Source organism: Mchenga conophoros, linkage group LG16 (genome assembly GCF_057382185.1).
Source record: "Mchenga conophoros isolate Kocher_MC1m ecotype Shallow Benthic linkage group LG16, M_conophoros_male_GT1.1, whole genome shotgun sequence".
Lineage (NCBI taxonomy): Eukaryota > Metazoa > Chordata > Actinopteri > Cichliformes > Cichlidae > Mchenga > Mchenga conophoros.
This window is the reverse complement of record NC_140541.1, coordinates 36901905-36916836: the sequence shown is the minus strand read 5'-3', so window position 1 is coordinate 36916836 and position 14932 is coordinate 36901905. Positions and strand designations below refer to the sequence as shown.

General features: G+C 48.1%; 2 protein-coding genes across 2 annotated transcripts; both read left to right on the top strand.

Annotated features, from left to right (window-relative positions):
• Positions 1-43: 43 nt before the first annotated feature.
• Positions 44-6722, top strand: LOC146557271 (uncharacterized). The gene has a single exon (XM_085250283.1). The coding sequence runs from the start codon at positions 4998-5000 to the stop codon at positions 6549-6551; it is 1554 nt and encodes a 517-aa protein (XP_085106409.1). The 5' UTR covers positions 44-4997; the 3' UTR covers positions 6552-6722.
• A 328-nt stretch (positions 6723-7050) lies between these two features.
• LOC146557270 (uncharacterized) lies at positions 7051-11276 on the top strand. The gene has a single exon (XM_085250282.1). It carries the CDS (start codon positions 7051-7053, stop codon positions 9925-9927), a length of 2877 nt encoding a protein of 958 aa, XP_085106408.1. The 3' UTR covers positions 9928-11276.
• Positions 11277-14932: the final 3656 nt, after the last annotated feature.

The following is a 14932-nucleotide window of genomic DNA, read 5'->3' as shown; positions in this document are numbered from 1 at the left end:
CGGCTGCTCGTGTTTCCTGTCGCCTTGCTCGCTCAGCAGAAGCTCCCCTCGTTAATCTTCCGAGACGTCACACTCCATCGACTTCAACTGTGAGAATGCTGAAAGCTTCACTTTTGCCTCGTTGGCAAAAAAAGCCTGTCCAAATTCCTCGGAGGGGATTTGGCCAGGTTGGCACACAGAACAAGTCCTGCATGTAAATCATTCATAGTCCTGTTCCTGCACAGGTGAACTGGGAAGAGGCTGCTCAGTGTGAGTCCAGGTGGACGAGCAGTGAGTCATGCCCCCAACATTAAATGATCAGGACATGAAGCAGAAAAGGTCATCTTTGCCGTAACTAGAAGATTGTTTCTGCTTTAATGACGCTCTAAACTCAGTGTTTTTGCACACTTACATGAATAAATGAGAGAAAAATGAACCACATTCTGCTTTGATTTAAAATGCATCACCACTGCTCACCACTGGGGGTCAGTACTTCACTGTCGCTACAGTGGTACCAAAAGCTTTGCCAAGCACACCTTTGCATTGTGAGCAAACCCACAGACTGCTTCAAGGACCCACCCCCCCAAAATGGACAAATTCAGAATTAAAATGGCAAAAATCTCAAGTTCTCCGAGTAGTTTGAAAACTCACAAATAAGTCATTTATATGGAAATAGAAAAATACCAAATTGAGGCACAGCAGCCTGAATACATTAACCAGGAGTGATGTTTTTTTTGAGGCAGGAGCAAACAGAGCCTCATGTTGCCGTAGCACTGTTCAGGGACTCTGGGGTCTTTACAGCATGTCCTACTTTTCATTAGAGCAATCTGTGCATTCAGATGCACACCAGACACTTTATTAGGTACAACCTGTGAATGCTGGGTTTTGCCTTCAGAATCAAAAAGCTGCTGGAAACATTCCTCAGATATTCGCTCCACGTTGACGTGACTGCGTCACACGGCTGCTGCAGATTTGCCAGCTGATGAGAATCTCCCGTTCCACCACATCCCAAAGGTCCTCTGCAGGGATCTGCTGACTGAAGGCCGTTTGAGTCAAGTCAGCTGTCTTGTTCAAGAAACCAGTCTAAGATGATTTGAGCTTGGTGCCATGTTATCCTGAATGAGCCATCAGATGATTGGTGCACTGTGGCCATAAAGGGATGGACATGGTCAGCAACAGCAGCTTGTTTGGTAACAAACAACCCACTGACACCTGCTCAGCTGGCTGGCTTAATTGCACTCTCCCATCATCCTCTGCAAGCTTTTTTCAGCTAGATTTACTTGAGCTGCATTTTCAAGAGCAGAACCTCATCACTAAGTGCAATGGTACGCTCACTGATTGTTACAATGAAGCGGGCCTTCCTTTCAGTAGCATTTCAAAGGATCTCCTTCTTGGTTTTGTACAATTTTAAGGACATGGAAGTAGGCTGTGCTAAAGTGCGCGCATTATTAAATGGATTGAGGGTAAGAGAGAAGCTCCAAGTGAAAACCGTGCATTTGAAATGTAAAAAAGAGGAAGATGTGCTGTAAAGAGCGGTCTGTGAGTAAGCATATGCAGCACGACTGAAGTGAAAGCCAGATTCAGCAGCTATGCACTCAAAGGTTTGTGTGCTAAAGCTCTGCTCCGTGTCAAAGGTGCAGAAAAGATTAACACAGCAGCTTTGACATCAAGAAAACTGGGACTTTTCACTTTGCTCCTTTATGTTTAACTCACCGTGTGGCATCCAATAACAGCTTGATTAGAATGATTGCACGGTGCCTCACAATTTCAAATGGCAGATGTAACGGGAAACTAAGCGACTGATTGCAGTCGTTTTCGGTTGAGGTGGAGTTACAGAGGCAGAGAGGTGAGGAAGTCTCAGAGGGTGGCCTTGTCGAAGGTGCACCCAGACGCCCCGCTGTGGTGCAGCTGTATGGAGGGTGATATTCAGCACTTGGGTGAAGTATAAATGACTGGAAAAATCACTCCAGTAAAGCCTGAAGCATAGTAATTACAGACTGTAAGCGGCAGCATGGCGACTCGGAGATTTCAACCCCAGCAACTTCTGTGAGGAGCATATTTGCTCCAGCAGCACTAAGTTCTCCCACCAAGTTATTATGTAAGGCTCGATCACTAAAGCTCTAAACTAACTATTGGGCTCATTTTTGATTGAAGGATTTTAATATCTAGAATTTCAAGATTATTATTCAATAAAATGTTGTTATTGCATACGTCAAAATATATACATCCATTTTCTTCTATTACTCCAATTCAAGGTAACAAGGGAGCTGTAGTGTATGTTAGCATATAGGGCTAATATAGAGAGACAGACAGCCATTCATACGTTTAAGAAAAAGAAGTTCAGTTTCAACCTGTGAATAGTCAGACTCCAACGTCCAGGAAGGTGGTAGGAAAGCAGACTACGCAGACATTTCAGGTTCCCAGAGGTGAGCAATTTATTTACAGTGAACTTAATTTACGGTATAGGGTTTATTGGCGGGTGGTAGTGATGTGCGGATCGATCCTGAAATATCGATTCCTCCGACCGTCTCACACTTTGTTTAATTAGTTTTCTGTTTGATGTTTATTCAGCTGTGTAAAAACCCCGGAGGAACCCTCCCGAGGGATTAATAAAGTTAAATTTAATTTAATCTAATCTAATAACTTTAATCTCACGAACAAATAAAACACTGAAAAAGCCAAACAATAACATTTTTAAGTTATCAAAGTGACTTATATATGTTTAACCCGAGTAGTGAAAGACCGCAGGGGTTTGAAGACGATGTGTCGGTCGGCTCAGGTATTTGAACTTTACACAACACGCTCAGTGACTCGGTGCTCGTGGTCGTGCGGTGGATAGGAATGTACAGTTTAATAATATACGAAATGGCTCGTACTGTTAACGCACTAAAGTTTCAGCTGACACTTTGCTCTCTGGATGAATACGGACTCTTGAAGGAAGGAGTGCATCTTTTTTTTTCTTTTTTCTTTTTGCACTTCTAATACGATTTCTCACTTTCCTATCGGCATGTTGTTCTTTTTTCTAACTTCGCTCGGTGTTTCACTATGGGAATCGCCTCGGCGTGACCAACTACGGAAGCTCCAATGACACCACGTCTGTCTATGGTCGTGTCCAAATTCATGGGCTACATTCTCCCGAGGACCCGGCCTTCGCGGTCTACGTGGGCCGGGTCCTCAGAAGATCGGGTAGGCCGGAAGTAAACGGCCGTGAAATTGGACGGTCTAGCCTTCTGATTAGCGTCACCGCTGTCTCGGTGGAGTTTAATAAACTCAGCCGTCTGCTCCTTGCTGTCTAAAATATAACAGGACACTGGAGTAAACTCTCGGCCATCTCACACTTCTGTTTGTTTTCTGTTTGACGTTTAGTCAGCTGTGTAAAAACCAAGGAGGAACCCACCCGGGGGATTAATAAAGTTTTATTTTATCTAATCTAATAACTTTAATCTCAGCCAAACCGATTTACTCACGAACAAACAAAACACTGAAAAAAAGCCCAACAATAACATTTTTAGGTTGTCTAAGTGACTTATATATTACGTTTGTCACGGCCGGGCGGGTTACACACAGTAATTCGGCGTGCCCGTGTGGCGTGTTGGCTAGACCCAAGCGCGGCGAAGGCTAGCGGTGGGTTTGGAGCAGGCACGCAGTTATTCTAGTAACGATCAGTGCACGAAGCGTGGCTTCGGAACGGTCGTTACCGACAGAGAGCGAGCGGAGCCGGGAAGAGAAAAAGGATTGAAGGGATAATCACTCACGGTTGCTGAATCAGGCGGAGACTGACGTCGGCAGAGTTTCGGAGCTCCTGACACGAAGAGAATGACGTCTGGCGTCTCTCTTTTAACCCCGGCCCCGTTCACCGGCTGACAACGTTTAACCCGAGCAGCGAAAGTCCGCGGTGATCTGAAAATGATGTGCCGGGAGTTGTGCCATTCTCGGCCGCATCAGTAACCCTCGAGCTCCCGGCTAGCTATCGAGCTGGTGGGTAGCAGACGTCTCCGAAAACGTCGAAGCACTTTAGCAAAGATGCGATATCTTGATAAACCGAGCAGATATTTGATGTTTACACAGCTACTTTCTCGCCTGAAAATATGTTAAAAGTTTATTTTGTGACCCAGAAAGATTAATAAGAGTAATTTTAAAACTTAGTAGCGGCCGCCATTAGCCGGAAACTGGAGCTTGGCTGGGCCGCGCTATGAATTCTGGGATATGGTGGGCCACGAAGGACACACCCGACCCATCCTTCAAATTCGGAAAAAGGAGCACGCATTTGTCGGCTGCATTCGGAGGGGTCTACGAATTTGGACAGCCTTCGGCGCGTCGCTGTGACGTAATCGGTCTACAAATGCGGCCTCAGGAGAATGCAGCCCATGAATTTGGACACGACATATGACAGACCTGTCGAGCCGTGCTCAGGGCTCCGCCCCCTCGTACTAACACGGCCGACCAGCTCCTCCTAACTCATTCTTGCTTTCTTCCCGTGAGAAACTACTTTGAGCTCCCTCAGCGCATCCAGGCTAACTTGATTAGCTGCTTAACAGTTCTCAGGCGTCCCGTGTAGGAGTACGTCGCCGAACGCAGTTTTTCCGGTTCCAGTTTGGATCGTGCTGAGTAAGTCCTTCGAAAGAAGTGTACTTAGAGTTGCACTGTGGAACAGCAACCGCGTCAGGCGAGCTGTCCCAGCGGTTCCTGGTTTTAGTTAGCGAGGTAGCCGACGTTGTGTGACTCGGGCTAACGCGTTACGGCGAGCTGTTCGTTCAGTGTCCGGCTAGCATTAACTTGTTAGCAGGCCACGAACCACATTAGCGTCTCACTAGCATTAGCTTGTTGGTCGACGTAGGGTTCGGTTAGCATTAAGTTGCTAACGATATTGGCTAGCGGAGTGCAGCCAACGTGTCACGACGAGCTGACTCCCGCCGCGACTAGATCGGATTTAACACCCGCTGCTAGTCCTAGCTACTTACGGGCTAACGTGTCGAGACGAGCCTGGTGTAGCCTAGTCTCACCCCTTTCCGCTAACCATGTCTACGGCTCCTACTCCCGCCAAAAGGTCGGAGCCGAAGGCTAAAGAGGCTGCATCCCGCCCATGCCCCGCATCATGCGGTGCCACCATCTCGGGCAGGGACCCTCATCCAATGTGCATCGTCTGTATGGGTGCCAAGCATGCTCAGGCTTCACTGGCGGACCCTCAGGGATGCCCACACTGTGCTTTGATGCCAGAGAAAGTCCTGGAAAGGAGGCTGAGAGTAGCAGTAACGAACAGTCAGGACCCCTGCCTGTCGGCTGCTACTGCTACGAGCGATATCCGTCATCCGCGAGCCTCCACAAGCTGGGCGGACATGATGGAAGAAGAGTCCCCGCTCATGCCCCCATCGTTCGAGGACCTCCTCGATCAAAACGTGGGCGAGCCGGGTGGCGAGGACGCGGAGGGCGATGCCGACTCCGACCTCCTCGACCTGGAGGACATGGATGAGGAACAGGAGGATGACTCTACCTTTCCTCCCCAGCAGTCCAGGCCACCGAGTGGGGCTGAAGTTGCACCCCTGGTGGACAGCAATTTGTACGAGGTCTGTAAACGGGCTGCTGCCAAGCTAGGCATCCCATGGCCAGCCGCCCAGGATGCCGAAGGGGCAGAACGTGACTTGTATGACGGCAAGAGGCTCCCACCAGCCTTGCCGCCATCAAAGCAGCTTCTGCCAGCAGTCCCAGCCTGCATGAAAGAAATGAGTCGCTATTGGTCAAGCCCTTTTAAAAGCAAGCTTCCGACCAAGGGCTGCTCTAAGCTTGAGATCCAGGGGATGGGTGAACTGGGGCTGACTGAACCCCCAGCAGTGGAGCCTTCAGTGGCGTATCACCTTCACCCTAACCGCAGGGCAATCTCAGCTTCTTCTAGCATTTCTTTGCCCAACAAGATAGATCGCCTCACGGCATCTATTTATCAAAGGACATACAAATATGCTGCACAGTCAGTGTGCTCGCTTAATGCAGTCACACTGCTATCAGCATATCAGGCAGAAATTCTGGAAGACATGGGCCGTCAGCTTGACTTGGGTTCCCCGAACCCAGCCCTCTGGGATGAAATCTGCGTGGTTAATGATCTCATTCTTCGCTCCTCCAGGGGAGCAGTCCAAGGGTGTGGTCGCGTTATGGGCCTTGCAGTCTCGGGTGAGAGAGCCTTGTGGCTAAACCTGTCAGGCCTGGGTGATGCTCAGAAGGCTGAGGTCATGGATGCAGCCTATGACCCAACCAAGGGTCTCTTTGGCCCAGCCCTGGAGAGAATGAGAGAAACAAGCACCCGCAGAAAGCAGGAGGGTGAAGCATTCAATCTCTGCTTACCCAGAAAACCTAACTCTCAGCCCCAGCAGGTGCCAAGAGCTGGCTTTGCAGCAACAGCAGCAGCTGCGAGAGGGAGACAGAGTGGGGTCAGAATGCAGAGAGGAGCAGGAGGCCAGCAGGGTGCCCACCAGGCCAAGGTAGAGAACCGAAGACCTTGGGGCAAGCATTCCTTTGCAGCAGTTGCTGCAAAGAACAAGCCGTCACACCCCGGAGAGGGAAAAAAGAAGCGGTCAGCCTAGCACACCTGCAGCATTCTGTGTCACCCCTCTTTTCTTCCCCAAAGAGAAGGAAGGTGTTAGAAGGGGTAACCAAATCACTCCAAAGTTCAGGGTCTCCGGAAGTTTCCAGTTCACCAGGAGCACCCTCTCAGTCTCCTCCTCCAGTTCAGGGAGGACAGACTTGTGGACAAATGGCGCAGTGTCACCAAACACTTCTAAACACTCTGTCTGTGTCACCAAGCACTGCCCAGAGTCACCAGACACTTCACTGTGGTTTGGGGGTAACAAAAGAAATAAAACGTGCATTTCTGCAGCCAGGCAGTTTGCCAAGGGCAGAATGTCCCCCCAGTTTCAAAATAAAAACAAAAGAAAATCACTGCAATTTGTCTTTGTTCCCAGCGGGGGGAGCTCACGCTCTTCCCGAGGGGGAGAGCCCCAACTCCTTCCGGGAGACAGGGGTGACGTCACGCTACCGCTTCTTCAGAGGCCCGCTCGCAGAGCGGCTGGAGCAGTGGCGCGCATGCGCAGTTCATCCCTGGGTCTTGTCAACCATTTCCCATGGTTACAGACTACAGTTTGCGGCAAAACCACCGAGATTCGGCGGAGTGTTAGCTTCTGTGGCCAGTCGCGATTCAGCGAATGTGCTGGAGGAGGAAATATCCTCCCTGTTACACAAACAGGCGATCGGAGCGGTTCCGAGCAAAGAAGCTCAGCAGGGCTTTTACTCCCGCTATTTCCTCATCCCGAAAAAGGACGGAACGTCGCTCCGTCCTATTCTGGATCTGCGTGTGTTAAACAAGCATTTGAGAAAGTACACGTTCAGAATGCTCACACACAAGACGCTTTGTCGCTCAATTCACACAGGCGATTGGTTTGTTACAATCGACCTATCAGACGCATATTTTCACATCGCCATTTATCCTCCACACAGGAAATATCTCAGGTTCGCTTATCAGAGCGTAGCGTACGAGTTTCAAACTATCCCATTCGGGCTATCCTTAGCTCCGAGGGTGTTCAGCAAATGTGTGGAGGCAGCGCTGTCTCCGTTAAGGAACAGCGGCATCAGAATATTTTCTTACATAGACGATTATCTAATATGCTCAAGATCGCGCGAGCAGGCGATCAAAGACTCCGAGGTGGTGGTGAATCACCTCACGGAGCTTGGGTTCACTATCAACCTGGAAAAGAGCCACTTGGAACCCGCACAGTTTACAGAGTATCTGGGGCTCAGAATAGACTCCATCTCTTATCGTATCGCACTTTCAGAGCGGAGGATCGCATCCTTCACTCACTGTCTTTCCCGTTTTCAGCTGGGGAAAGTCGTGCGGTTCCGACTCTGTCTCCGCCTCCTCGGCCTCATGGCCTCGGTGATATCGGTGGTACACTTGGGGCTGCTTATGATGAGAGATTTTCAGCGGTGGGTCGCTTCTCTGCAGCTGTGCCCTCGCCGACATCTCAGTCGTGGTGTAAAAATAACGCAGCCGTGTATTGTGGCTCTCCGGCCCTGGAGGAGCCCGACAGCTCTCGCGGCGGGGGTACCGCTCGGGGCAGTATCATCCAGGGTGACGCTGACGACAGATGCATCCCTGTCAGGTTGGGGTGCAACTATGATGGGCAGAGCAGTGAATGGCGTTTGGTCACAGAGACTCACTCTGAATCACATAAATGTGCTGGAGCTCCGCGCGGTGCTCCTAGCCTTACGGCATTTTCTGCCGTATCTCCGGGGTCAACATGTTTTAGTGAAAACAGACAACTCCACTGTAGTTGCTTATATCAACCGCCAGGGCGGCACCCGTTCCCGGCAGCTACACAGGTTAGCCAGGGAAATAATTATGTGGAGCAGCACTCGGCTCCTCTCCCTTCGGGCAACTCACGTGCCAGGAATTCTGAACAGGGGGGCGGACCTCCTGTCCAGAGGAAATCCACTGTTCGGAGAATGGAGGCTTCACCCACGGGTGGTGGAGCAGATTTGGCAGAGATACGGCCGGGCTGCCGTAGATCTCTTCGCCTCGCGAGAAAACACACAGTGCCCCCTGTTTTTCTCCCTGTCAGACGCACACGCGCCACTGGGCGTGGATGCGCTGGCCCATCCTTGGCCAAAAACTCTGCTGTATGCTTTCCCTCCCCTCAGCCTGATCTCCCCAACACTGATCAGAGTGAGGGATCAGGGGCTGTCTCTGATTTTAATAGCTCCACGGTGGCCATCCAAACACTGGATAGCAGAAATCATCCAGCTTCTGGTGGACGAGCCATGGCCACTCCCCATCCGCAGGGACCTTCTGTCTCAGGCGCGGGGGGAGATATACCATCCCCATCCAGACCAGGTTGCTCTCTGGGCCTGGCCCGTGAAAGGTGGAATTTGAAGGCAGCAGGCATGCCTCCGAAGGTTATTGAAACCATTCAGAATGCCAGAGCCTCCTCCACCCGTTCCATTTACAGCAGTAAATGGCGTGTTTTTGAAGAGTGGTGCCATGAAAAGCAGATTATCCCTTTTCAGTGTTCAGTGGTGGAGCTGTTGTATTTTCTTCAAGACTTGCTGGACAAAAGGAAAGCTTTTTCCACTATAAAGGTCTATTTAGCAGCTATTTCAGCCTGCCACGTGGGGTTTGGTGATAAACCTGCTGGGCAGCACCCCCTTGTAGGTCGCTTCATGAGAGGAGCGCGTCGAACGCTCCCAGTTTCTAGACCACTGGTCCCTTTATGGGATCTGTCAGTCGTTTTAGACGCCCTCTCCCACCACCCCTTTGAGCCTATTGGGGCAGTGGGGTTGAAGTTTCTCTCTCTTAAAACCACTCTGCTGTTGGCTCTAACCACAGCCAAGCGAGTTAGTGAATTACAGGCTCTGTCTATTCACCCCTCTTGTCTACAGTTGGCCCCGGGACTCACTAAAGCACTCCTGAGGCCTAACCCAGCCTTTGTCCCTAAAGTGTTGGAAACATCATACAGGTGCCCTACAGTAGAGCTCCTAGCTTTTCACCCCCCTCCATTCTCTTCCGAGAGGGAGCAGAGGCTGAACACTTTGTGCCCTGTCCGGGCCTTGGGGACTTATGTTGACAGAACAGCTGGATTCAGGAAGTCGGATCAGCTGTTTGTTTCCTGGGCCTCCCCTCACAAGGGCAGGCCCGTATCATGCCAGAGACTAGCTCATTGGATTGTAGAGGCCTTAGCTCTGGCTTATAGCTGTAAGGGCTTGCAGGCTCCCCCGGGACTCCGAGCACACTCCACTAGGGGTGTGGCCACATCCTGGGCGTTGTTCAGAGGTGTATCAGTCCAGGATATTTGTGCGGCAGCAAGCTGGGCTACGCCGCACACGTTTGTCCGGTTTTATCGGCTGGATGTTGCACAGTCATCCCTGGCTCAGACGGTGCTGGATTCTGGTGCCTCAGGTTCGACCTGAGATCCTGGAGTAGCACTGGAGAGTAGCTTCGGGAGCTGGCTGATTCCGGGAGTGGGCCATATCTCCCATAGTGAAACACCGAGCGAAGTTAGAAAAAGAACGTTGGGTTACTTAACGTAATCCCTGGTTCTTTGATAACAGAGTGAGGTGTTTCACCAACACTTCCCTCCTTGCTTAGGCACGGAAAGAAATCTGCTTGGAATGAGTTAGGAGGAGCTGGTCGGCCGTGTTAGTACGAGGGGGCGGAGCCCTGAGCACGGCTCGACAGGTCTGTCATAGACAGACGTGGTGTCATTGGAGCTTCCGTAGTTGGTCACGCCGAGGCGATTCCCATAGTGAAACACCTCACTCTGTTATCAAAGAACCAGGGATTACGTTAAGTAACCCAACGTTTTCTTTCTGAATCAGTAATAGAAGCGAGGAGCACGGTAACAACGTCTGAATGTAAAAATAGGGAAAACGAAGCGAGCTGATAGGTGTCGTAACGCTGTGTGCCTGTTGCCTCTGTGGTGATTGTAACAGAGTAAAACTAGGATGGGACTAAAAATATTCAAAAGGTATTTAAAAAAACGTTGTTCGGTATTCAGTTTTGAATTTAAGAAGGCTGCCCGTGAAAAATCATTTATTAAATGACAAATTCACCTGAGCGTGGAAGTGGGAATCGCCCTCTGCTAAAGGAGGAATACAACATTGACAGTACTGATCGACATTTACTGATCAGGAGTTTCCAGAAAAGGACTCCAGCTATTACAGAAGCAACAGACTCCAGGAAAAAAGAAGAAAAACCGAATGTGTTGAAAATGTTGCATCATGTGTGTTTGATACCATTTTGTATTATTGATATGAATCTTGTGTGTTTTATAAGGAATTAAATAATTTATTACTGTCTGTTACCTCAGTGTGTCCCAGACCTGGACAAAGAAAAAAAGCTCCCCACTGTGTGTGTTTTTCAAATTTCCTGGTGAGGCTCGTGCTAAACTAAGCAAACTACCTGCTGGTATCTGTTTTTTGTCCAGAAACATTTGATTGCTGCCTTTCTCGGGTTGATCAAAATCCCTGAGGAATCCTGAAAGGGCGATTGTGAGTAAATGAAGAGCTTCTGTTTAAATTATGTAACAGATTTCAGTTTTATACATCCCGAAACTTTGTAAGTGAATGAAGGTGGAAACTTTTACATTTGGTTTGCAAAAAAGGAGTTTTCACAAGTTGTGTAACGTGTTTTTTGGCAGGTCTGTTGTGTTCTAACTGGCTGTGTCAGACTGAGGCGCTAGACGAGGCACAATCTGTGGCCTTCTTCTCTAGCCTCAGGGGTCGATTATATTTCAATAAAATAAATAACAGGACTGTGATTTATCTTTTTAGACACTTTTTGGGTGGGTGGGGTGGATCCGTAGAATATGCAGTACTCTCCTGATCATGTGATCAGAGTGGCGTTCAGCGGCTGCTCGTGTTTCCTGTCGCCTTGCTCGCTCAGCAGAAGCTCCCCTCGTTAATCTTCCGAGACGTCACACTCCATCGACTTCAACTGTGAGAATGCTGAAAGCTTCACTTTTGCCTCGTTGGCAAAAAAAGCCTGTCCAAATTCCTCGGAGGGGATTTGGCCAGGTTGGCACACAGAACAAGTCCTGCATGTAAATCATTCATAGTCCTGTTCCTGCACAGGTGAACTGGGAAGAGGCTGCTCAGTGTGAGTCCAGGTGGACGAGCAGTGAGTCATGCCCCCAACATTAAATGATCAGGACATGAAGCAGAAAAGGTCATCTTTGCCGTAACTAGAAGATTGTTTCTGCTTTAATGACGCTCTAAACTCAGTGTTTTTGCACACTTACATGAATAAATGAGAGAAAAATGAACCACATTCTGCTTTGATTTAAAATGCATCACCACTGCTCACCACTGGGGGTCAGTACTTCACTGTCGCTACAGTGGTACCAAAAGCTTTGCCAAGCACACCTTTGCATTGTGAGCAAACCCACAGACTGCTTCAAGGACCCACCCCCCCAAAATGGACAAATTCAGAATTAAAATGGCAAAAATCTCAAGTTCTCCGAGTAGTTTGAAAACTCACAAATAAGTCATTTATATGGAAATAGAAAAATACCAAATTGAGGCACAGCAGCCTGAATACATTAACCAGGAGTGATGTTTTTTTTGAGGCAGGAGCAAACAGAGCCTCATGTTGCCGTAGCACTGTTCAGGGACTCTGGGGTCTTTACAGCATGTCCTACTTTTCATTAGAGCAATCTGTGCATTCAGATGCACACCAGACACTTTATTAGGTACAACCTGTGAATGCTGGGTTTTGCCTTCAGAATCAAAAAGCTGCTGGAAACATTCCTCAGATATTCGCTCCACGTTGACGTGACTGCGTCACACGGCTGCTGCAGATTTGCCAGCTGATGAGAATCTCCCGTTCCACCACGTCCCAAAGGTCCTCTGCAGGGATCTGCTGACTGAAGGCCGTTTGAGTCAAGTCAGCTGTCTTGTTCAAGAAACCAGTCTAAGATGATTTGAGCTTGGTGCCATGTTATCCTGAATGAGCCATCAGATGATTGGTGCACTGTGGCCATAAAGGGATGGACATGGTCAGCAACAGCAGCTTGTTTGGTAACAAACAACCCACTGACACCTGCTCAGCTGGCTGGCTTAATTGCACTCTCCCATCATCCTCTGCAAGCTTTTTTCAGCTAGATTTACTTGAGCTGCATTTTCAAGAGCAGAACCTCATCACTAAGTGCAATGGTACGCTCACTGATTGTTACAATGAAGCGGGCCTTCCTTTCAGTAGCATTTCAAAGGATCTCCTTCTTGGTTTTGTACAATTTTAAGGACATGGAAGTAGGCTGTGCTAAAGTGCGCGCATTATTAAATGGATTGAGGGTAAGAGAGAAGCTCCAAGTGAAAACCGTGCATTTGAAATGTAAAAAAGAGGAAGATGTGCTGTAAAGAGCGGTCTGTGAGTAAGCATATGCAGCACGACTGAAGTGAAAGCCAGATTCAGCAGCTATGCACTCAAAGGTTTGTGTGCTAAAGCTCTGCTCCGTGTCAAAGGTGCAGAAAAGATTAACACAGCAGCTTTGACATCAAGAAAACTGGGACTTTTCACTTTGCTCCTTTATGTTTAACTCACCGTGTGGCATCCAATAACAGCTTGATTAGAATGATTGCACGGTGCCTCACAATTTCAAATGGCAGATGTAACGGGAAACTAAGCGACTGATTGCAGTCATTTTCGGTTGAGGTGGAGTTACAGAGGCAGAGAGGTGAGGAAGTCTCAGAGGGTGGCCTTGTCGAAGGTGCACCCAGACGCCCCGCTGTGGTGCAGCTGTATGGAGGGTGATATTCAGCACTTGGGTGAAGTATAAATGACTGGAAAAATCACTCCAGTAAAGCCTGAAGCATAGCAATTACAGACTGTAAGCGGCAGCATGGCGACTCGGAGATTTCAACCCCAGCAACTTCTGTGAGGAGCATATTTGCTCCAGCAGCACTAAGTTCTCCCACCAAGTTATTATGTAAGGCTCGATCACTAAAGCTCTAAACTAACTATTGGGCTCATTTTTGATTGAAGGATTTTAATATCTAGAATTTCAAGATTATTATTCAATAAAATGTTGTTATTGCATACGTCAAAATATATACATCCATTTTCTTCTATTACTCCAATTCAAGGTAACAAGGGAGCTGTAGTGTATGTTAGCATATAGGGCTAATATAGAGAGACAGACAGCCATTCATACGTTTAAGAAAAAGAAGTTCAGTTTCAACCTGTGAATAGTCAGACTCCAACGTCCAGGAAGGTGGTAGGAAAGCAGACTACGCAGACATTTCAGGTTCCCAGAGGTGAGCAATTTATTTACAGTGAACTTAATTTAATGTATAAATTAACAAAACTTCCCCCAAATCAACTCAATTAACAAAACTCAACAGAACATGGATCAGGTAACACAGCTCACCTCTCCTCTCTCTTTCTTCTTCTTCTACAGTATAGGGTTTATTGGCGGAACATTAACACAGGAGCAAGTTTTCCCACATGTTCACTGTGTGAAAACCCCGGAGGAACCCTTCCGAGGGATTAATAAAGTTAAATTTAATTTAATCTAATAACTTTAATCTCACGAACAAATAAAACACTGGAAAAGCCAAACAATAACGTTTTTAAGTTATCAAAGTGACTTATATATGTTTAACCCGAGTAGTGAAAGCCCGCAGGGGTTTGAAGACGATGTGTCGGTCGGCTCAGATATTTGAAGTTCACACAGCTATAGTCTCACCTGAAAATATGTTAAAAGTCTTTTTGCGACCCAGAAAGAGAAATAAGAGTAATATTAAAACTAAGTCGCTGCCGCCATTGTTGGAAACTGGAATTGGCTGGGCCGCGCTATGAATTCTGCGATATGGTTTTTCAATGTTGTTGTCCGGGTGGAAAATCGGGAGAATTTTGGCTCCGGGAGATTTTCTGGAGGGGCGCTGAAATTCGGTATTCTCCTGGAAAAATCGGGAGGGTTGGCATGTATGGTTGTGGCAACATCACTAACCTTGTCAAACGCCTCAGAGTAAATCATATCACAGGATATGACGAGCGTATGTTGAGACGAACTGAAGAGGAGGACAGGGACAGGTGCTGCTAGGGCGAGACAGATGTCTCTCACGGGGTCCTTTAGTGCTGCAGGCAGGCAAGGTGTTCAAATAGCACACAACTTCAGTTTTATATGATGAACTCTGCATTATTAAGTGATAAGAACAAGTGATCTGATGTCCTGTAATCATTATGACGCTATAATTTAAGATACAATAAATAAAATAAGGTTTTGCACAAAGTATCGTCGATACCACCCTGAATATTACTTGGGATCGGAAAGGAAATCAGTGGTATGCACATCACTAGCGGTTGGCAAACAGCAAAATGGCACCTCACCGCCACTAACTGGTATGGAGCGTCTCTCTCTTGAATCTAGTAGAGACTGGCTTTAAATAGGGCTAACAATTTCCCTCCAATTAGCCC

What these genes read in the sequence shown, in the direction of transcription:
- LOC146557270 (XM_085250282.1), top strand. Translation starts at nt 7,051, where the DNA reads ATGCGCAGTTCATCCCTGGGTCTTGTCAACCATTTCCCATGGTTACAG.
- LOC146557271 (XM_085250283.1), top strand. Translation starts at nt 4,998, where the DNA reads ATGTCTACGGCTCCTACTCCCGCCAAAAGGTCGGAGCCGAAGGCTAAA.